At 37.7% G+C, this 23,716-nt stretch overlaps 1 protein-coding gene across 1 annotated transcript in view; it reads left to right on the top strand.

The window, feature by feature from the left end:
* The window catches only part of AFF4 (AF4/FMR2 family member 4), a 31,036-nt gene that overhangs the window by 5,852 nt on the left and 1,468 nt on the right, over positions 1-23,716 (top strand). The window contains exons 4-21 of the mRNA XM_015827679.1: positions 241-285; positions 858-944; positions 3,331-3,367; positions 4,745-4,793; positions 6,007-6,027; positions 6,689-6,743; positions 8,888-8,925; positions 9,144-9,306; positions 11,375-12,298; positions 14,296-14,384; positions 15,679-15,913; positions 16,845-16,942; positions 19,949-20,012; positions 20,101-20,237; positions 21,745-21,816; positions 22,152-22,245; positions 22,599-22,642; positions 23,448-23,668. Coding sequence (XP_015683165.1) covers positions 241-285; positions 858-944; positions 3,331-3,367; positions 4,745-4,793; positions 6,007-6,027; positions 6,689-6,743; positions 8,888-8,925; positions 9,144-9,306; positions 11,375-12,298; positions 14,296-14,384; positions 15,679-15,913; positions 16,845-16,942; positions 19,949-20,012; positions 20,101-20,237; positions 21,745-21,816; positions 22,152-22,245; positions 22,599-22,642; positions 23,448-23,668 — 2,473 coding nt within the window. The remainder of the gene's footprint in view (positions 1-240; positions 286-857; positions 945-3,330; positions 3,368-4,744; positions 4,794-6,006; positions 6,028-6,688; positions 6,744-8,887; positions 8,926-9,143; positions 9,307-11,374; positions 12,299-14,295; positions 14,385-15,678; positions 15,914-16,844; positions 16,943-19,948; positions 20,013-20,100; positions 20,238-21,744; positions 21,817-22,151; positions 22,246-22,598; positions 22,643-23,447; positions 23,669-23,716) is intronic.

The following is a 23,716-nucleotide window of genomic DNA, read 5'->3' as shown; positions in this document are numbered from 1 at the left end:
CCCAGTTGCCAAGCACCTAAATTTTAATCACATGACTGTGGGATGCGGTGACAGTCATAAATATGGGGAACAGTCAGAAGTGACTTTTTTTCAGCGCTGTTGTAATGTCGAACAGTCAATAAGCAAATAGTTGTAAGTGAAAGACTATACTGTGTGAAAACGTTAAGACATTTTAGATAGTGTTGTAAGTTTTGGAGATGTTGACATGTAGTTAGTGAAATTTTCAATATTGATTTATAGGCTTCAGCATCTGGTGATATGAACAGTGTGGATGAGATTCTAAAAGTAAGTTATATGTTTACATTGGCTATTGTTTACTTGCTTAATTATTTAAAAACTACTTAAAAGTTATTTAAGTTTCAGGTATAATTTTAAAAATTATGAAAGAAAAGCATATTCATATATTAAGATAAAAGTAGAGAGCCAAATTCACAAGAAGCATTTCATTGGACAGATATTAATGATGTTAATTAATTCTCCTTTATCCTGAAAAGGTCAGTTCTAGGTCCTGAATGAGCATTTTGGCAGCTGGTAAAGAAACAGTAACACTGCATGTCTTAAGGGTTCTTATGAGCAGAGTTCATATTATCATTTATGAGCCCACTGATATATTAGCGCCATTAAGTTATACCTAAAAATACTAATTCCAGTTGAAAAAGAACACACAAGACAAAGGTAATCTTCATTAAAATAGTTCAAAGGCAATTCACATAATGCTTGATTATTTTAAAATTACTAAACAAATTGTTAGTGCCAGCCAAGTGACACTGAATAGTGTTCTGCAGGTATATGGTTAAATTGTATTGTATTGAAGCAGAATGATTTTTTTTAATGTTTTGGGTTTCCATTCACAATAGGAGATGACCCATATTTGGCCACCGCCACTTACTGCAATACACACACCCTGCAAAACTGAACCTTCAAAGTTTCCGTTCCCAACAAAGGTAAATGAATAATGCTATAAATATTACAGTAACTGTTGTTAGAAGTCAAATAAGTCTGGGATGAGGAAACAATCTTTTCTGAAGCATGGTTTTCAGAATCTCTTTATTTCAATTCAACACTTTGCTTATTTTGTGGCCTTGAAATTTCTCTTTCTTGTGTACTTGTTTTGATGTTAATGTCGTTTTATACTATTATTTCACCTGTAGTTAAACATCTTTTTAATATAATCTACACATTAAATCATATCAATTATTCATAACTGGAGTCCTGTCTGGAAGCTTGAGTTGTGCCGTTTTCTAACATGACATTTCATTGCCTTCAAAGAGTCTTATTAGTACTATAAAAAAATCCAGTGTAAATGGTGCAGTGCTAGATTTCTAACAGACATGTACTAAACCATTACATTTCCCCTATCCTGCTTTATAGTTGGTTATCAGGTTCTTCTGATGAAATACTGTCTTTGGTTTTTACCAACATGTTTTCTGTTATTGTGACCAAAATCTCGTATCTTTGCCTCTTCTGTCTAGAGCAGACATGTCAAACTCGCGACGTCATGTGACATCGTGCAACGTATCGGAACTTTTTCCCCATTGCCGGCAATGGGGTGGGCACGGTTTTCTCGTGACGCATCCAGCCTGCAGGCCGGCAGTTTGACACCCCTGCTCTAGAGCACATTCTTTCAAAAGTCCTGTTTTTGTCTTTGTTGTTGGTGAGCGAACTTTACCCTTGCCCTGATGTTCTTTCTGGGCAGCAAAGATTTAACTTGTATAGATTCTTTCTAAAGCTAGACTCGTGCACTTTGACATCAATAGGAGTTAGAGTTACTTATAAGTCATGGATGGAATTCTGGAATTTTTAGAGATTTCTTTCAGCATCTTGCAAGCTGCTCTTGAAGTTGATGCGCTGGAATAGCCTGCCCAGAGCAAGTTGGCAGTTGTTTGAAATTTTCCCCATTTGTAGATGACCTTCTGGATAGTAGAATGATTTATGTCCAGTTGTTTGGCAATCTTTTTAAATCACTTCAAACTCATTGTCATCTCTAACCTTCTTTCTGAAGACCTCAGAGAGTTTGTTTGACGTAGGCATGATGATACCACACATATCAATAAAAAAGGAAAAATCAAACTAAATAGCTAAAATTTAAATAAAGCAGGTTTCTCTCAGATCTCCTCTAAAAATGCTGTAATCATCTGCATCTGATCCTAATTTTGATATTTGAGGTGGTGATAAATGCAGGGCTGTATTTTAAGGACAGCCATTTGTCTGAAATGGTATAGGGCAGGGGTAGGCAACCTTGGCTCTTTTATGACTCGTGGACTTCAACTCCCAGAATTCCTGAGCCAGCCCACGAGTCATAAAAGAGCCAAGGTTGCCTACACCTGGTATAGGGTTACCTCCCTGAGCAGGGGGTTGGACTTGATGACCTCCAAGGACCCTTCCAACTTTTTATTATTGTTGTTGTTGTTGTTGTTGTTGTTGTTATTATTATTATTATTATTATTATTATTATTATTATTATCCTTGACTTACGATCAGTTGGTTAGCAACTGTTCAAATTTATGAGGGTGCTGAACAAATGGTGGTTACCATCAGTTCGTGGAGTTCCCCCCATCCCAGCATTCCCATGATCCTGTGACTGAAATCTAAACACTTGGCAACTGGTTCACACTTATGAGCGGTTACAGCATTCTGTGATCATGTGATTGCCATTTGCAACCTTCCTTGCTGGCTTCCCCAGAAAGTCAATGGGGAAGCCAACAGGGAAGGTCACAAATCACTGAGGTAAGTCTTCCTCCCCTCCCCCTCCCCCCAGCCCTTTTGTGCTCATGTTGGCCGCTTGCACCCTTCTCTGACATACGTTGCATCCTCACCCACTCTCCCCAGCGTGCACGCTCCCCAATCCACACCAAACATTCGCCAACCTGCTTCCCTGCACACCTTCTACAACTCATGATACAGCTCTTACACACCCATCCTGACCCATGCAGGCCTCTCACATATATCCTTGCGCACTCTACCCCTACCCCTACCTGGCAGCAGCCACTTACCTGCTCACTGGCATGGAACTTGCAACTTCCTGTCAGCTTCTTCACTGACTTTGATTGTGGGAAGCCAGCAAGAAGTTGCCTTGCCTAACAACCTTGGGCTTTGGTTAATAATGGCAATCAAGACTGCAAGGATTGGGTTTAGCATCAGAAATTCTGGTTTTAAGTGCCACTGTAAGTCAAGGATTACCTGTACTTTTTCATATGCAAAATTTGCATTTATGTTTACTTAAATTTACACACAGGACTGCCAAATGTAAAAGGTGCGCGATATTTGGTAGCTTAAGCTTTTCCTCTTAATATATTCTGTTGATAGCCGAACTTTTTCTGTTTATTACAGGAAACTCAGCAATCTAACTTGGGCACTGGGGATCAAAGTAAGTACATTGTATTGAATTTTGATGTTTTAAATTCAGATTTCCTCTGGAAGGCTTTTTTTTTATATAAATAAACATTTTAACACTGATCTAGTGGGACTTTTCATTGGGTGAAAGAACTGAATCACGTTGCTCGTGCATTCTTCCAGTCATGGTTGTATACCTGCTTGTTTAATGGGACATAAGATTAGAACATTTGACATTTTACGATTAATTTTGTATTTCCTTACATTTGCTCTATAGCTAAATTTGAGATTTTTTCATGATATGTTTTGGGTCTGATAGATATTTGAAGCTACAGAAGTGATTCATGAATCCTATAATATCCACAAATAAGCACCAGCAGAGCTGTCTTCTTGCTTCTCTAACTGAGACAGAATTGAAAGCAGGCGACATCTATGCTAGACCTTTGTGAGATAATTTTCCTGTTCTTTTAGTTTTTGCCATTGGAGTGATTCCAATTTTAAAACAAATTTCTTTTAAAAAAATGATTGTTGTCAAAAATAGCATTCTGACTAGTATTGCTGCATGCAGTTTGAAATATCAAACTGTTCTTCTATAACTTTGATGACTGATCTACTTCACGTATATAGGTGTGCTGTTGAGTGTTAGGGCTCGCAAACATCTTGACTTCTTTCTTTGTTCCTCATCAGGTTCTCCTCCATGCCATATTTGCCCTGTATCTAACATTTTGCTAATACAGTGAGCTAACACAGTGTACAGGTAGTCCTCAACTTACGACTACAATTGAGCCCCAAATTTCCGTTACTAAGTGAAACATTTGTTAAGTGAGTTTTGCCCCATTTTATGACTTTTATTGCCACAGTTGTTAAGTGAATCACTGTAGTCGGTAAATTAGTAAATGGTTGTTAAGTGAAACCGGTTTCCCTGTTGACTTTACTTGTAAAAAGGTTGCAGAAAGTGATCACATGACCTCTGGACACTGCAATTGTCATAAATATGAGTTCAGCAGCCAAGCATTTGAATTTTGATCCTGTGACCTTAGGGATGCTACAGTGGTCACAAGTGTGAAAAACGGTCATACGTCACTTTTTTCAGTGACGTCGTAACTTTGAACGGTCACTAAATGACTGTTGTAAGTCGAGGACTACCTGTACTGTATTTTGCTTATAGTGAAATCCTGAACAAATGATGGTTGTTACAAAAGTGTCCCTTCATTCTCCCTGAAGCAGCACTCGCTTTCCGTGGTCTGAAATAAGCAGACCATCCATTTACACAGTTTTTTTTTCTGAAATAATAAACTTGTCCAATCTTGCAACATCAATCTGAGCCATTATAGTCTGTAAAGATATAATTTGGTTTAGCGCATGTGTTTTCAGAGTTCATTTTTAAGCCATTATATTTTCTTCTGCTCAGAAAGATACAATCCTTCACTGAAAACATCTAATGGCCACCAGTCTAAGTCGTAAGTATGGCTATAATTCTGAGTGAATATAAACCAATTAGCCCTGGTCGTATTTTATACAAATACCTCTTCAAGATACCTGAGAGTCTGTCCTAGAGAATAGGAAATGACTGTGGGCCTAGGTTTCCATCATTTTTATTTTATTTAATAATTGTTTTTATTGTAAAGATATGTCAGGTTTACTTGGCAGCAATATAGAAATGTTTGGAATAGGATGTTTTTGATTTCCAGTCCAGCCTATTGCCCTGATGTTTGCTGGGAGTCTACCACTTAAGTACTATCCAGGTCCATCCTTTCTTAGCTTCCAAGTCCAGACTAAATCAATCAGATGTTGCCATCTGTTTTGAGTTATTGGCCTTACTAGTCTTATTGAATTTTCTAGCCTTTTAGGCCCCTTGATACCTCCTTACTCCTATTCCTTGTCTTACTCTGCATTTGTGTGTGAGATCAAGGACATTCTACAGTTGAGGCTTCCCAGTGGTTTGGCAATCCAAACAACTGTAGAGCTAATGTTTCCTATTTTTGCTCTAGACCAGGGGTGTCAAACTGCCGGCCCGCGGACCGTTCTCATCATACTGGAGCCGCGCCCACCCCATTGCCAGCAATGGCAAAAAAGCTCCAATACGTTGCGCGACGTGACGTGACATCGTGAGTTTGACATTCCTGCTCTAGACTTCGAACTGGACAGACAGACAGTTTGAATACGTTATGGTTCAACATTTAAACGGCAATCTCAGACTTCTTCTCCAGGGTTGTTTTTATAGCTTATAGCATTACTGTAAGTGCAATGCAGTTGCAGGGATGATTCCATTTTTCCCCAGCTTGAACAGAAGAGCCCTTACCACATAAATATGGTGAGCAGGTTTCAGGGTCCTACTAAAACCTTACTTGTTTGTAGAGACAAACGTCTCTTGTTCATCCCTAAGATTATTTAGAAACATTCCCAAATACTGCTTCTGATTGTCCATGCCACATAGAATTTATGAGAGTAAATCAGGTAATTGGTGTCTTGTATTAAAAGTTTGAAACTCATATATCTCCTATGCAGTCTGCAGTAGTTACAATCCATTTCTTTACCTTTAGGGTCTTTTCTGCTGTATGTGTAAAAGTCAAGTCTGAATATAAATAAAATATCACTCAGTCTTAAGTTTAATTTTTACTTTGAAGTCTTTTAGCTTGAAAATGTTTAACCCAATTTCTGCTTCTATTCCAGATGTGAATCAAACCAGACAAAGTAAGATATTACGTTTGTTATCGTGGTATGGTTTTTCATTTTATGTAATGTCTTATTTTTTTTTTAAAAAAAATATTTGTTACATATTTAGTTATATGTAAAGCATTCAAAACCCAGGTCTTGAATATTCAAAGTAAGGCATGAAAAAATGAAATATGAGTTAATAACTTTTAATTCAGTTAAAAAGTTATAACAGTTCCTACATTGTAAATCTAAAAATAGGTTTTAGCTTGCTATCTACTGCATCAGTTTTTCTTGGGATCGTTTGTAAAATTATTATCTATAGCCTCAGTGATGCTAGTAACTTATAATAGTTGAAACAATAATTATTACAGTCTCTGATCAATTGTTCATGGTTTAATATTGACTGATTTTTAAATTTTGGTTAGATATTGCAGCATCTAGATATGATTGCAACATAGTTTGGACTTTGTTAATGCTAGTTCCATGTTGTTTTTTGAGGTATGATTTTTTACAATTAATGCTTGCATTTTCAGAATAACTATTGGGCTTTGGTAGCATTGTAAGTCCTTACTATCATTCTTGGAGTAGTATTTCAGTTTAATAATAAAGGAAAATTGACATTATCATGATATGGTGTATCTGATAATATTTTTAACAAAATTGTTTCTTCCATCTCTCTCTCCCTCCCTCTCCCTAGTGTTCTGATAAATGATTTGAAACTCAGCAGCAGTGAAGACAGTGATGGTGAACAGGTTATTATTACTATTAATTTTGGTTCTGCCTTTTTTACTCCCAAATTGAACAGCCTTATGACATAATCAAAATAACTTAATATAAATACAAAAATGAAATTAATCCAAGGCAAGACAAAAATAAAAACAAATTTAAAGCACAGTTTTAAATTGCAGCACAATTGAAATCTTTGCTCTAGGAAAGCCTACTTAAATAATAAATTCATTATTTATTAAAAAAAAAAAAAGATAGTGAAGCTGTCAGGCTCACTTTCATGCCTCATTTGAAAAAGCTGCCATGTGGTTTCCCAGCCATGTCCTTAGTGGCAAATCTTTGAAATGGGACTACACTCCTCTGTGTTGGTATTCAGGTCTTTGGGTTACCTTCTAGGGCAGGGGTAGGCAACCTTGGCTCTTTTATGACTCGTGGATTTCAACTCCCAGCTTGGCTAGCTCAGGAATTCTGGGAGTTGAAGTCCATGAGTCATAAAAGAGCCAAGGTTGCCTACCCCTGTTCTAGGGCAATCACATGTAAAATGCATTAGTGTAGTCTTAACTTGGACATGGTGAAAACGTGGGCAGATCGTCCTCGACTTACAACCACTTAAAATATCCATTGCTAAACAAATCCGTGTTAAGTGAGTTGTGCCCCATCTACAAACTTTTTTGCCACTGTTTTTAAGAGAATTAAGCGGTTGTCAAGCAAATCTGGCTACCCCGTTGACTTTGCTTGTCAGAAGCTCCCTCGGAAAGTCGCAAACGACAAGTCCAGGATCCTGGGATGCTGCAAGCCAGAGGAAGGTTGCAAATCATGACCATGGGGTGCTGCAACTGTCATGTGTGAACCAGTTGCCAAGCATCCAAATTGTGATCATATCGCAGGGGTGGTATGTCAGTTGTAACTTTTGAGGACAGTTCATAAGTCACTTTGTTTAGCGTTATTGTCCCAGGGCTACCTGTATAGTAAAGTACACCTCTAGCCAGAGAAAGTTGTCCACTACAGGTAGTTCTCAACTTACAACTTGAAGTTACAACATATTGAAAAAAAGCGACTTATGACCACTTTTCAAACTTATGACTACTGCAGCAGCCCCACGGTCACATGATCAAAATTCAGGTGCTTAGCAACTGATTCGTATTTATGACGGTTGCAGGTTCCTGGAGCCACATGATCCAACTGCAACCTTTTGACAAAGTCAGTGGGGAAGCCAGATTCATTTAAGAACCAGGTTACTAACTTATCAATTGCAGTGATTCACTTAATAACTGTGACAAGAAAAGTCATAAAAGTTAACAAGTGTCTTGCTTACCAACAGAAATTTTGGGCTCAGTTGTCGTAAATCAAGGACCACCTGTACTGATTAAAGCATTTATTAAAAATCTTTCCCTCTTGAATTCAAGAATAAATTAGAAGTAGTAGGGCTGTGCAGTGCTTTAGGTTCTGTTGTGAGCGTGGGAGCATTAATTCAATCCCTGTCTAGTGCATTAAAACAGCTTTGTCCTTATCCAGAAAGATTGATTTGCTGTAGGGAGACTTCCTGCCCAATCATATAAACAGATGTCTCTGCTTTAGTGGGTCCCAAATAGGTGCTGTGTTCATACCCCTGGGCTCTTAGGAAAAGACCTCTTCCTAACAGAATCAAAAGCATTGCATAGACCTGACAGGACAAAAAAAAATGTAATAAACTATATCACTAGTGAAAAATAATGGGCACTATAAAAAACCTGGAGAAAATGTTCAATCAAGTGTTACAAAAAGAAAGTCAGTAGGAGGTTTCATGGCAGATGAATTAGCTCAATTAGAAACATTACACTGTTTTCTGTCATTTATTTCATTTCAAGTAAAACTTTAAAAATTAAAAACCAACACTGGGATTGTACACATAAGTGTATTTACTTCAGGTACCAGTCATAGGAAGAAAAGCTGGGTTATTTTGAGAGAAAAAATGAACAAATCTATGATATATCTATTCATGCAAAGTGTGAAGTAGTATATAGACTATGAGTTGACAATCTAATTTCAGATTGTTTTCCTTAGTTTCATTTACACAGATGATTCATCTTTATCCATGTTGTAATACATTAACAAAGTTATTATTACCATAATAATGGTAACAGATTAGCAGATTAGTCAGTGCTAATCCGCATTTTTTCTTTACTTACAGGATTTTGATAAGACAGTACCAAGAGGTACACCCGGAAGGTAGGTAGATATAGTATCTGGCAGTATGCAGTTACAGTAAAATAATATGCATGGTAGTTGCATGTAATCTACTTTTGAGAATTGCGTTTGAAACAAGAGGCAGTGGAACTTTATCTGCAAATAGTTGTTTGGTTACTTGCTCTTCAAGCTATGAATAATATTTTAAGATTTTAAAACCTCTCAGCCTTTGTTCTTCATTCTTTTTTTTTCTCTTTTAGTAATTCTGAACCTTCCCAGCATACAAGTGAAGGAGCAGATAATTCTAGGGATGACTCAAGTAGCCATAGTGGGTCTGAAAGCAGTTCCGGTTCAGACTCAGAAAGTGAAAGTAGTTCCAGTGACAGCGAGGCAAATGAGCCTTCTCAAAGTGCATCTCCTGAGGTAATTTTTTTCCCCCTCTGCCTTTCAAATAGTGTTATGGCTGGCAATCATGACATTAATTGTCCTCAGGTACTTTAATAAACAGCAATAATTCTTTATGTTACAGGTTTACAGAATCCATTAATTACTTTATACAGATCATCTTTTTTGCAATCAAAACCTGCCTAGCTCAGGGTGTGTAACATCCTTCTTTCTAACAGCAAACGCTGTCTGATGCCTATTTAGCTTAAAACCAAAAAAGCTACTGGTGATTTTTATTTACTCTCAAAATTTCCAAAGTTTGCAGAAGTAAATGTATTATTCAATTTGTTCTGATTACCTTTTAAATGTTGCCAAATCTTAAACCCTGTAAATTAACATTTGTATGTTGAGAAAGCTAGAGGAGCTCTTCTGGTTCGTGGAAATGGAATCCCCAAATTCACAACAAACACCAAAGGCAGGAATTCGTGGGTGACTTGATTAACTCTACACTTAAGATACAAGTAGTCCTTCTCTGAAACAATTTGTTCAAAGTTACCACAGCTCTGAAAAAAATGTGACTTATGACTGCACTTATGACCGTCGCAGCATTTCTACGGTCACATGATCAAAATTTGGGTGTTTGGCAACTGACGTGTATTTATGACAGTTGCAGCTCCTTGGGGTCATGTGATCACCATTTGCGACTTTCCCAGTTGGCTTCTGACAAGGAAAGTCAATGAGGGAAGCTGATTTCATTTAACAGCCATGCGATTCACTTCACAATGGCAGTGATTCGCTTAGCAAATGTGGCAGAAAAGATCATAACATCAGGCACGACTCACTTAACAATCGCCTTGTTTAGCCATGGAAATTCTGGTTCCAGTTATGGGTCGGGGGTCGAGTGTACCGCCTGTACAAAATGTTACATTGACAGTTATAAAGAAGGAAATAAGGTTGTGGGATACGGATGGCATTGATCTGATCAAACAACAGTTGTATCTTCTGGCGGGAGAATGGAGTAAAATGGTTGTGTGCACATGCGCACACCTTGATGATTTAAAAATGTCCTCCTTGTAAGTATTATGGCACAGGGATAGTCCAAAATGAAGGAAAGGAAAAATGTTTTTCCTTTTCTATTCTTCAGAATGATTGCCTCGCTGCTTGTTTGTTTAAAATGTGCTAACGGTTATAATGGATATCCAAGCTGCTGAAAATGTTATATTCTAAAAAAAAATGTATTATGAGTAACAAAGCAAATGTTAAAACAATAAACAACAAATATAGGTAGTCCTCAGCTTACGACAGCTCATTTAATGATTGTTCAGAGTTACCATGGCACTGAAAAAAAGTGACTTATGACTGTTTTTACACTTAACAACCATTTGAGCAGCCCCGTGGTCACGTGATCAACATTCAGATGCTTGGCAACTGACTGGCATATTTACGACAATTGCAGTGTCCTGGGGTCATGTGATCCCCTTTTATGACCTTCTCACAAGCAGTCAGTGGGGAAGCCAGATTCACTTTACAGCCCTGTTTCTAACTTAGCAACTGCAGTGATTCACTTAACAACTGTGGCAAGAAAGGTTGTAAAATGGGGCAAAACTCACCGAACTGTCTCGCTTAGCAACAGAAATTTTGGGCTCAATTGCGGTCGTACGTCGAGGACTACCTTTAGTCAGGGTTGACTCTGACAAGAAACTAGATATCCAAATTGCACAGTGAAGCTTCTGTTCTGTGCTAGCTGAGCTCCTAGGAACAGCTCTCTTAGAAGAGAGGATTGTGCTGCTGATTTGTAGTCATTTACTACTGTATCAGCCATTTTGGTTAACACTGAATCTTCTTGTTTGAAAAGAGCAGTGCTTCCTTCCAGGTAGATGATATGAATTGTGAGGTGAATTCTGTAATTCGGATGCAGTTCTCTTGGTTGAGAAATCTAGCAAGCTGTGGCAGCCCTCCTCTCATTTCTAGATGATCCTCTTTTCAAATTTGGATGCGGCCACAGCCTTTGTGCCATAGGGGAGAAGTGAGCAAAATAATCCCTGTTTTTCCAGGCTGTATTCATGCAGAATTTTGTCATTTGGGTTTTCCTCTTTTCTTTCTTTAGCCTGAGCCGCCTCCAACCAATAAGTGGCAGCTTGACAACTGGCTAAACAAGGTGAACCCACACAAAGTATCCCCGGCGTCTTCCATTGACAGTAACATCCCATCAACCCAAGGTTACAAAAAAGAGGGGAGAGATCAGAGCACAGGGGGAGGATATGCAGACCAAAGTGGATCGAAGGATTCCATATCCTCCACCCCCGGGAGAGATTCCAAAGGTAGCCAGAAAGGATCAGAGAGCAATCGTGGTCGACAGAAGTCACCTGCTCAAAGCGACAGTGCGATCCAAAGGAGGACTGTAGGCAAGAAACAGCCCAAAAAAGCAGAGAAACCGTCGGTAGAAGAGCCCAGAGGAGGCCTGAAAATAGAAAGTGAAACCCCCCTGGATATGGCAACAAACATACCTTCTAACAGACATAAGGCAGCCACCAAAGGCTCCAGGAAACCAAATATAAAAAAGGAGCCTAAACCGTCCCCTCGGCCTACCACAGAGAAGAAGAAATGCAAGGTGGCAAACAAATCCGCCCAGAAATCCAAGGAATTCATTGAAACAGATACCTCCTCCTCTGATTCTGATGAGAATGAGAGCCTTCCTCCTTCGTCACAAACCCCCAAATATTCTGACAGCAATAGGACTCCTGTTAAACCCTCCATAGAGGAGGATGACAGTTTTTTACGGCAACGAATGTTCTCTCCTATGGAAGAGAAGGAACTCCTTTCACCGCTCAGTGATCCTGATGAAAGATATCCCCTTATTGTGAAGATTGACTTGAGCCTCCTAACCAGAATACCAGGGAAGCCTTACAGGGAGACAGATCTATCAAAATCGGAGAGAAAAAATGTGTGCGAGAAGCATCCGAGAGAACCTCAGAAAATAACTTCCGAGAAAAGTTCCAACAAGGGCAGAAAAAAGCATAAATTATGTCAGGTCAGTTTTCAGCACGAAGATCTAGACTTGTCATCAGAACTGAACATTTATTTAATAAAGTAGTTTTTAAAGTTGGTGGCCTTCATCCAGAGGTTATTTTGTGTTATCTCCGCCTAATGTAACTCACAGGGTTGTTGTGGAGGAAAATAGGAGGAGAAAGTACGGTGCCTTGAGTTCCTAAAAATGATGCACAATCCAGATAAATAAATGAAATGTTAAAAGTGTTCACAAATAAGTACCGTTCTTTACAGCATTGATGCAGAGCTTTTAAAGCCTTGTACAGATGTATCCATATAAGTAGGATGGAATAATAGATTTTATTTAGTACAGTCCTTTGTGGACATAGTGTCTGTAGCATCATTAGTAAAGGTGGACAATTTTGTTTCATTTTTTTAAAAAAAAACACAATTGCATTAATTTTATTAAACCTCAAGAACATTGCAAAATTTTTTTTAATGCTTAGCACTAGTACATAAATAACTAGGTAGTTTAAGGTAGATAGGTAAGTAATTCTTTTTTCCTGTGAGGTTTATTTTTTAAATTATTTTGTTTTATTATATAATAATATATTTGCATAGTTATATTGCTATATAATATTAATTTCATTTTAATGAGAAGACATACTCATGTTTTAGATCTGATTTAATACATTATTAATGATCACAGTACTGTTTTGGCTTTGAATCATACCGGGTCAATGTAATGGTTACAGAGGCCAGGGGAAAGATGTAGCTGCTTTAATGAGTTCCTCACAAATGCCACATGAGCATCTCTTATTGCACTTTTTCCCTTTTGAAGCCAAAGTAATACAAAGCCCTACTAACTTAATAGCTTAGTAATAAAAATATTCTTCTTACATGTTTTTGGAAACACTGTAGTAAATAGGACTGGAAATTTCCATTTTTAGACAATGATGTTGTCAGCATAGCAAGAATTGTAGCCATTTTGACGGGTTTGTGGTCAATGAAAAGTGAGGTGTCACATTTGTTTATATTCATCAAATTAAGCAGTATTTCTCATCATACATCATCAGTGTATATTATATACTTATAATTTTGTGAGGAATATTATTTTTAACAGTTGTAAGGAATTATGGGTAGTAGGCTGGTAAAAAATGGAAGAAATAGCAGTTAATAAGTTGGATGCCAGCTTCATAAAAAGCAACTCAGCCCAAATGGGGAGAAATATGGGGAAAAAACATTCATAGTATTCAAAGAAATTTTGCCTTAGTATAACGGAAAACGAGACTGGGAAATACCTAATATAATTTCTAAGAATTTATATTTACCCTAGGGGAGCATTAAAGCTACCTTCTTGAAATCTGAGGTATTTTTGCTTCCTTGCTCTTGCCCAGCTACACAATTATTGAAAAAAGCTGCTTTGCCAAGATTGTTATCACTTATCAGGGTCTAGGGCAGGGGTCTGCAACCTTGACAACTTTAAGACTTGTGGACTTCAGTTCCCAGGATAGCTGGCTGAGGAATTGTGGGAGCCGAAGTCCACAAGTCTTCAAAGTTGTCAAGGTTGCAGACCTCTGGTCTAGGATAACTCGCCACGGCCAACTCGCCATGGCTAACTTGCCATGGCCATCTCACTGCAACCAAATTGCTGCGGGACAACTCACCATGGCCAACTCGCCATGGGACAAGACTTTACACTCATATCAAGAAATGGTGGAATAGAATAATTAAAGAAGTGATGCCAAACAAAGGACAAAATGAAATACGAATGATTATTAAACAATTTTTTTTGATTATTTTAAATATTGAAATCGAATTGTTGAGTTGTCCTGCAGCGAGTTGGCCGTGGTGACTTGTCCCATGGTGAATTGACCCTTGGTGAGTTGGCTGTGGCAAGTTCTCCCATTCCGCATTCATACCATCCCAATGTTGTCAGTGGCAATTCTTTAAGGGTTGTGATGATTTATAAAAAAAATCCGTATAGTTGAGATTATTAAACTTTGTCTTGGTAATTATCTCTCAAATGTTCTGTCACAGAACGCAGAAGACAGCAGAGGCACTGAAAGCAAGAAAACTAAACTGGAAGAAAAACCTTCTTCAGCCCACAAGACTTCTAGTAATAGAGAGTGAGTAACTTTCCAAGCTATAGTACACAAGCATATGGTGTAAGCACGTTCTTATGTACTCAGTTTCTAGTTTTCATTTCATCCAGGGATCAGACAAATAACTTTTTAAAAATTCAGTTATATAGTATCATTTGAACAAGCACTGGTGCCAAGTTTATCTCTTTACACCTTTAATATTTCCACTGCAGTTTTTAAATCTTTGGGAGAACATTTTTAAGAGACACTATTCCAAATATTGGGGCATGTGCATCTTTCTGGATTATAGAATACTTTATTTGGAGACTTCCAACAAAGTGCTTCCAGCTGCTATGATGCCCCTGGAACTTTCTATACCAGTGGTTCTCAACCTGTGGGTCGGGACCCCATTTGGGGTCGATCGACCATTTCACGGGGGTCGCCAAGCAAGGCTGTCAGCCATTTTTTTGTCCGCCATTTTTTTCCCCGTTTTCCGGCGGGTGCCTTACCTCCCTTGGGCTGGGCCAGCTGGTGGTCGGCCTGCTCCGTCTCTGCCGCTTGCCAGCTATGCCTCGGCCGGCGCAGGGGGCGGAACCATGCATGCGCGGCGCTCCCGGGCAGGGAAAGTCCTCGACTTACGACCGGTTGGGTAGACCTCGACTTACGACCGGTTTAGTCCTCGACTTACGACCGGTTTAGTCCTCGACTTACGACCGGTTTAGTCCTCGACTTACGACCGGTTGGGGTCGCGGCATTAAAAAGGTTGAGAACCACTGTTCTATACCCTTTGTTTTATTTTTTTGTTTTTTCTTATTTTCAAATTTCCCAATAGTCAAAGCTCTTGGGCAGTTTATATTATAACACATTAAAAGAAAAACAATTTATGTAAAAAATATCTGTACTGCTTTTATATATTGGTTATTACTTAACTTGATGTATAGGAGCAAAATTTTAAAAAATGCTTTCTAAGCCTCTGCTGTTTTTCTGTCTCCTTGCTATCATTGCAAGGTATCATTGCAAGATGTAAACCGTTTCAAGTAAGCCTGCCTTTTGCAAATGACAGATGGTGATTTTGTCAATGCCGATGGTATTCATGTGGTGCTCCAGATGTTTTGGGATTGCACCCATTGATATGATCTCTGGATATTGCAACTGGTCTTTTGCTCAATCTGAGATAATTGTGTCAGACTAAAGCCATTCTCTTTCTCAAATATAATAGTTTGATAAAAATAAGCTTATTGTTTTGGAGCTAATGGTGCAAAAGCAAAAAAAAATCCTTTACACAAAATTAAGTACAAAATCTTTAATTCTGTTTCCTATTTTATTTTGGGGGGGACAGGTCTTCAAAGCAAAGCACTGTTAAAGAGAAGGATCTTCTCCCATCTCCAGCCACAACCTCAGTTGTTGCAAAAGATCCAAAGCAAGAGCATGGATCTCGGAAAAGGACGATCAGTCAGTCTTCTTCCTTGAAATCAGGCAGTAATAGTAACAAGGATAATAGCAGCACTAAAAGTAACTCATCTAAGCAAAAGAAGACAGAAGGAAAGGCTTCAAATAACACTAAAGAAACAAAGGTAAAAAACTTCAATTACTGATTATAGCTTGTTTTTGGAGTCTTTAAATCTTGTGTGAAATTCAGCATATATAAACTTTATTTTTTAAAAAATGTCCTGCACTAAAACTCATGCCTGCTACTATTCTTATTCCTAATACCAGAGGCACATACCTAGTTGCCTTACACATCATGCCCCCTCTGTGTAAAACTGGTACATCCATGTGATTTGGAGCATTGCATCATTTGAGTCTCTAAATGCGTAAATGCCCAAAGACCCCTTCCCTGTAGCTGAGTTTAAGGTGTTGGGGGAACAGATCAGCTTTGTGTAGATAATATTGAGAGCTAAGCTAATTGATATGATCCCAATTAATGTTGTTGATATTCCTAAATAAGCTTACATTTTCAGTTAAATTGTTGAATATTTAATCCAAGGATATAAAGATTTGGCCAAACATATTGGTAGCCACCCACTTCCATCTCTCCATCCCAGCTTGCCATGAAATAAATTCAGGCATTGCAGAATATGATTTTTTTTGTCCATTTTGCAAATTCTACTACTATTTTTAGATAAAACGCTTTTTAAATACAACATATGTTGGGGGGGAAACAGAATTAAATGGGATGAAGCTGATTTTTTTGTCAAATATTTGTTGCATAGTCTATCTCAACATAAGTTAGTATACTATTACAGAGACAACAAAGGTTTATAATTAAAGTATTAAATGATGCAAAATAATTATTGTATTAACAGTCTTCATGCAAATTATAATAACACCATTATTATAATCTCATCTGCTTTCTGTTTTTAATTTATTATGGTTAACAGCTTTGTTTGTCAAGTTAGATTTGGGGCAAACACCTGGGCTGCATTTAACTAGCCTGAACTTGGCAATTGCAATGCCTTTCCCTCCAAACAGTGTATTAATTAACTGAATTCTCTTTTTTCCAAGGAAAAGGTTTTAAATAACTCTTCTAATTGTCCTTCTGCCTCCGCCACAAGTTCCGATAGTTCAAAGTCCCGAAGAGCAAAGCTAGTATTTGATGACAGGTGAGAACAAAGATGAAAACCAGATGCACGGTTTTGTTGCTAGGATGCATGCATAAAATTACGGAAACATCTGGGTATAGTTCATATTATTTTTTTCATAAACTATACTGTAATTTGATAAGAAGTTATAGGACAATCTATTATAGCCAAAAATCAAAAAGAATCTACGAGCACTTTTTAAGATGAACACGTTTCATAAGCTTTCATGAGCTTCATAGAATGTGGGGATTGGTTTAATTAATGTAAGAGTTAGCTAGTGACTTATTAATATCGAGGTCCAGCTGTCTCGTGCTGGAAAACTTAATTTTTTCTTGCTAAACTTAATTTTGAAATATATAGTAGAATGTCCTGAGAGGTTAAAATGCTCTGTTACTGTTTTGTGCTTGTTCTGAGTCCTGATGTCAGATTTGTTCCATTAATTTGTTCCATTAACAGGTCTGGCCTGTTTTTCCTATAAAAAATCTGGAGGGGCATTCCAGTTTTGTAGTGCTACATTTTTTGGGGTATCAATATGATAAAATATTGTTGCTTTGTAATATTTTAAAAATTGCTGATGAATAAGGTTGTTCCTGGAAGCTGAGTGGTATTTTGAACCTGACTTTCCATCCTCAGATATATATTTTCTTCTGTGGCAATCTTGCAAAATTTGACCCAGATTCATTACTGTATATTCAGCCTGAACACATTAATGAAATTGCAGGCAGTCGAGTCAAAGCTTGATCCGGTATATCTGTTATTCGCAGAGATGTATAGATGTACATCTGCTGTACACAAGATCTAATGCTAAGCACCAATACAGGAACATCGTCCATTTACACCAGTATTCTAAAAGCTCTGCATTGTATCAGTGCAGATTGGGGAAGAGTGAACATTGCTAGACTGGAGTTATATCTTGAAGAAGATAAGACGGTTTGTGTTTGTTTTGAAGGCAGGAAGGTGACTATTTTCACCCCTAGTTTCTGGCACAGTATCCTAAATAGTATTATGTTTATTTTCAAGAGGCAACTGGACTTTCTTGTTTTTCTTTGAAGACATTTTGCGTCTTTATTGGAATATAATTAGAACATGGATAGAAAAGATGATACAACAACCTAAAGAACTAAGACCAGACATATTCCTGCTGGGTATTTTTACCAGGGAAATATAATAAAGAGAAAACATATTTGATTATTCATATAATTATGGCAGCCAGGATTGTGTTTGCACAAAATTGGAAAGCACTGAAAGCCCCCCCAGAGGGAGAGGTGATTGGGAAAATACTGGAATGTGCAGAAATGAATAGATTAACAATGACAATTAAAGATAAGACAGAGTTCAGAGTACTATGAAATTTGGGGAATTTTTTATGATTGGGTGAAAAGAGAACATGGTTAAAAGATAGTTAACACCAACTTAGATGAAAGAAAAAGGAGGAGATAAGGAGGGAGACCCAAGCGACATAACCGGAGGTCGTATAAATATTTATAGAAGTACATACCGAGAAGGTCAGATAAATAGTAATAGAAAATCAATCTTATTATATATAATACAGATAGGGAAATTTAGAGAGAGGAGCTGCTCGGACATTACCCCTGAATTGTATCTGAAGAGGGATGAGAGGGAAGAAAGGAGAGGAGAGAGAGAAGAGAGTAAAGGAGGGGGAAAAGGAAGTAGGAAGGTTGGAGGAGAAGAGGAGGAGAAGTGGGGAGAAATGGGAGGGGAGTGGTGAAGGAAAGAGGAGAGGAGAGGAAGAAGAGGGAAGTAGGGAAGAAAGAGAAGAAAGGGAGAAAGAAGGTAGAGAAGAAAGAGTAGGGGTGTGGATACAGTGAAAGGGGAAATGGGCGAGCAACACCAAATGTATGTGTATGTATTTATTTTATTTTATTAAAAGTATCTGATAGATAAGAATGTAAAAAGAATGCATGTTAACACGTGATAAATATCACGGTATATGTATGGGGGAGAGTTGGGAAAAATAAAAAAAGTTTAAATAAAAAAAAATGTGTCTTTAGGACAATCATGACCTGGATAACTGAGAATCTCCATAGACAGAAATGTTTATTGCTCCTGGCATCAGTATATAATTTTGCAACCCAAGAAGAGTCTTTCCCATGCCAAATTAGTGACAATTTAGGCAGGCTTCTCCATTTCATTTTTTTAATTATTCTGTCTCTGTTAAATATTATATTTAAGTCTGCTCCTAATCCCTTCTGTTAAACTTTCACACTTTATGGGAATTAGAAAGTGTGCCTTTTCTATGGCAGCCGTTGTCCTATGGAACACTGTTTACCCTGAGGTTCAGCAGGCTTCTACCCACCTAGCTTTCTAAAACAAGCTGGAAAAGTGGGCTTTTCCCATCATCTCTGAGACAGGATAAGGTGACTGCATGTCAGAAGCTTAATTTGGCGCCGGGTTTTTGTTTTTAATGTTCTATGGCAGTGATGGTGAACCTTTTAGAGACCGAGTGCCCAAACTGCAACCCAAAACCCACTTATATATGGTCGGGTGCCAGGTGGGCGTGGCCCATTGGGTGAGTGTGGCCCATTGGGTGGGCATGACTGCGGTGGTAATGGCAGACTGGATGGGACCAAAAAGTTCAATCAATCAATTCCAACTTCGCGAGATTTTTTTTTCCCCGCGAGAAGTTGAAATTGATTGATTGATTGAACCCTTTTTTCTTTTTTTTTTGCACACGGAGGCCTAAAGCGAAAAGGTTTTATAAAACCCAGCTGAAGGCCTAGGACTGGAGCAGTGGCATGCATGCCCACAGAGAGGGCTCTGTGTGCCGCCTGTGGCATGCGTGCCATAGGTTCGCCACCACGTTTCTATGACTTTAATAGTTTTAATATGATTTTTATGTTTTATTTTGGATTTTTTTCCCTTGGGAGCCACCCAGAGTTTGTTGGAAGATGGGTAGCTATATAAATGTTTTAAATAAATACTCTTTGTACTCCATCCTCAAATATACACAAATAATGAAATAAGCAGAGCAACAGAGATTAGAAATTTTGTAATTTTATGTTGCAGAAGCTACTCAGCAGATCACTACTTGCAAGAAGCAAAGAAATTAAAACATAATGCTGATGCATTGGTAAGAAAAACATATTGTCTACTGATTGAATCCTTTTAATTCTTTGACTCTGTCATAAATCTCCATGTAAGACCCTTTTTTTTTTTAGTCTGACAGGTTTGAAAAAGCTGTGTATTACCTTGATGCTGTGGTTTCATTTATTGAATGTGGGAATGCATTGGAGAAAAACGCTCAGGAATCCAAGTCCCCATTCCCTATGTATTCTGAAACTGTGGAGCTCATCAAGTAAGTTATATAAACAATTAAGTATAATTACCAGAATAGAGAAATTGTACCCCTAATTGATATACTATTAATAATTGATTCTAGAGGTGCTCTTCAGCTACCACCATTTGTTGGTAAGATTTATATGGCAGCTTTTTTTGTACAATAATCCTGGATGGTTCACAGAAAGAGAAATAAAAACATAAGGAGTCAATCAGATCAACATCAAAAATTCCCAACAGCCCAAAACTAACCATTCAGCAATATTTACATTGACCAGACTATAGTCTCATCCTAACTCAACGTTTGAAAGAACCAGTTTTTCAAATCCTTCAGGAAAGCAGGGAGGGTAATGGCCTGCTTTCTAGGTCCCAGCAGTTGGCAACCTTTAAGGCAGGGTTCTTCAAACTTGGCCCCTTTATGGCTTGTGGACTTCAACTCCCAGAATTCCTCAGCCAGCATGCCTGGCTGAAGAATTCTGGGAGTTGAAGTCTACAAGTCATAAAAGGGCCAGGTTTGAAGAACCCCGCTTTAAGGGATCTGGAGCAAGCATGCCCCCCTTATCTGATATGGTGCGCTTTGACTTAAGCACTTTGAATTGCACCTGGAAAGAAACTGGTGAGCAGTGGAGAAGTGCAGGCAAACCACCCAGAACTTTGTATGCTGTTGCATTCCAGACCAGTTGTAACTTCCAGATTGTCTTCAAGGGAAGCCATGTAAATCACGTTGTGATCCAACTGGGAAATGATTAGGGAGTAAGTGACTGTAAACAAGGCCTTCTTGTCTAGGAATGGGTGCAATTGCAGCATGAGATGAATCTATCCTATTGTTGAATGAGATAAATCTGTCCAAAAGCTCCCCTAGCCATGACTCCCACTTATTCCTTCAGCCTGCACTGTAGTCTAGAATGCCTCCATTCCTAATTGTGCACCAGGTCTCTCCAGGGGAAAGCAGCCCCAGCAAGAGTTAGATATGGCACCAGATCCAAGGGGACCAAAACCCAGACCCGCTACATCTTCCTAGGGTTAAGTTGAATTTGATTCCTCCCATCCAGATTCTCACAGCTTCTAGGCCAGGCATGTCAGACTCGTGATGTTGCGTGACGTATCGCGACTTTTCCCCCATTGCCGGCAATGGGGTGGCCGCGGTTTCCGCATGACGCATCCAGCCCATGGGCCGGCAGTTTGGCATGCCTGCTGTAGGCATTGGGTCAACATCTGAACTACATTGCCTTGCTAGCTGGGAGTGGAGATGTAAAACAGGATATCATTGGGTTGTTATTGTTTTTGTTTAGTTTGTGGCCTAAGTAAGGTATTAAATCTTATATAGAAATAGTTAATGAAAATCTAAATACCATTTTAAACACTTTCTTAACTCTTAACTTTGTACAGTGTATTTTGCTATATTTGATATGGTTTTAAGAAATTGAAGAAAGCTCAACCAACAAGCTCTTTGAGGAATAATTTTTTTATAAAAGTGAAAAAACAGAGTTTTTAAAACATTATTTGTCTTATTTTTTTGGTTGAAGGTACACTATGAAGCTAAAGAATTGCTCAGCACCAGATGCAACTGCTGCAGACAAAAGGCTAGCAGTACTATGGTATGTATTCAGAACTAAATTAGAAAGATGGGAATTTGCTCGAGGCAAATTGTATTTGGCAGACTTTCATTTTGTGGGTGGTAAGATAAAGCATATCATGCTATTCTAGTTTAATATCTGCTTAGACTGGAAGCAGCACAATCACTATCTAAAATAAATAATTATTTACTTTATTAATAATAATAAAAAAAAATTGAAATTTAACTATTTCAATAAAAATCCGGTTTTTAAAGAATCCCAGTATAAGTGTAATTTCTACTTTAAAGTAAATTAAAGATCAGTGAGGATCTTTTATTAGCAAATTTCTAAAGTAGTAGCATTCTCCTTTTTATTAGTCTCAGATGCCAGTCCCTCTTATATTTAAGACTTTTCAAGCTGAAGAAGGAGAGTGCATTAAAATATTCCAAGACACTGACTGAACATTTGAAGGTAAAAACATGTTTTTTTTAAAAAAAAATGTATTAACTTGTAATTTGAACTATTGTTTATCTTTTCAATTTTCCTAAATAGATGTTGTCATTGATATATAATTCAGCAATAATGCTTATGGAAAGTTTATTGTGTCACTTAGTTATGCAGATGTTTTTACACTTCATTTTAGTAGTAATTATGCCTAGATTTAACTTCCATTCCTGCTCAAATTATTCCTGGTGCTGTAATTTTTTTAATTGCCTATTTTAAAGCACTTCATGTATTTATTTGATTTTTAGAAATTTGTTATTGTAGAATGTATAATACTGCATCTATATTCATTTTAAAATTTGTGGGTTTTTCCTGAACAGAATTCCTATAATAATTCTCAAGCCCCATCACCTGGTATGGGAAGGTAAGTGTTTATGTAATGCATTAATGTGTCTTTTGCATGAAGGCATGAATTAAATAGTAAAAACATGAGATGGATATCTGAAATTCAGATCCAGTTTTGAAGCATTATAAAAGCAGTTGTTCTATATGTCTTTACTTTTTAATTAATTTGTGGGTAAATCTTTCCTATATGTTTTATATGGCAGAACTTTTCTGTTTTCTCCTGATAGATTCAAACTTCTTATGCAGACTTCTGTCAAATTTTCATAAATAAAGGGGAAGGGGATTTTATTGCATAATTATATCATCTACCAGAGCAGTAATAGTATCATTGTAACACTAATAATATGACTAAACACTTATAAACAGGGTTGGATGATTTAAATAAGAGATTGCACACATGGACCCCAATCATAAGTCATTTTTTCAGAATAAACATAAACATACACATACTTGTTTGTGTGTTCTGAAAAATTAGATAGACAGAACTTGTATGCTGCCTGACTCAACAACTCTGGGCTGCTTATAACAATCAAAGAAATTACAATAAAACATAAAAAATAATTAAAAAACAACAACAAGGAGTGCTTAGTACTCTTTACGTTCAGTTACCCTCTTAGACAGGGTGTTTACTTTAAAGGAAGTTTAATACTGGCTACTACATGGGTTTCTGCTACAGCTACCAGATAACTCAGGGCATGAATGTTGAAATTGTATTTCTACAGTAAATAGCAGAATGCAGGTTTTGAATTTTGTAACTATTTCCATAGATACGTTTTTCTGTTTTGCAAGCGTTAGTAAAGAAACTTTCCTTTTTTAATTTTTAGCAAACCTGTCAGTATGCCGTCTCCAGTTTCACCGAAACTGTCTCCAGGGAATTCAGGAAATTACTCGTCAGGGTCAACCAACCCTTCAGGGACTGCTTCTTCAGTTACTATTCCACAGAGGATACATCAGATGGCAGCCAGCTACGTCCAGGTTACTTCCAATTTTCTGTATGCCACTGAAATTTGGGACCAAGCAGATCAGCTTGCCAGAGAACAAAAGGGTAAGATTGGATTGCATGAATTTATACTCCGGGGGGGGGGGGGGGGGG

This window comes from Protobothrops mucrosquamatus, unplaced genomic scaffold (genome assembly GCF_001527695.2).
Source record: "Protobothrops mucrosquamatus isolate PMUCROS unplaced genomic scaffold, P.Mucros_1.0 scaffold3863, whole genome shotgun sequence".
Lineage (NCBI taxonomy): Eukaryota > Metazoa > Chordata > Lepidosauria > Squamata > Viperidae > Protobothrops > Protobothrops mucrosquamatus.
Note: the sequence above shows the minus strand (reverse complement) of the source record. Positions and strands in the feature narration are given on the sequence as shown.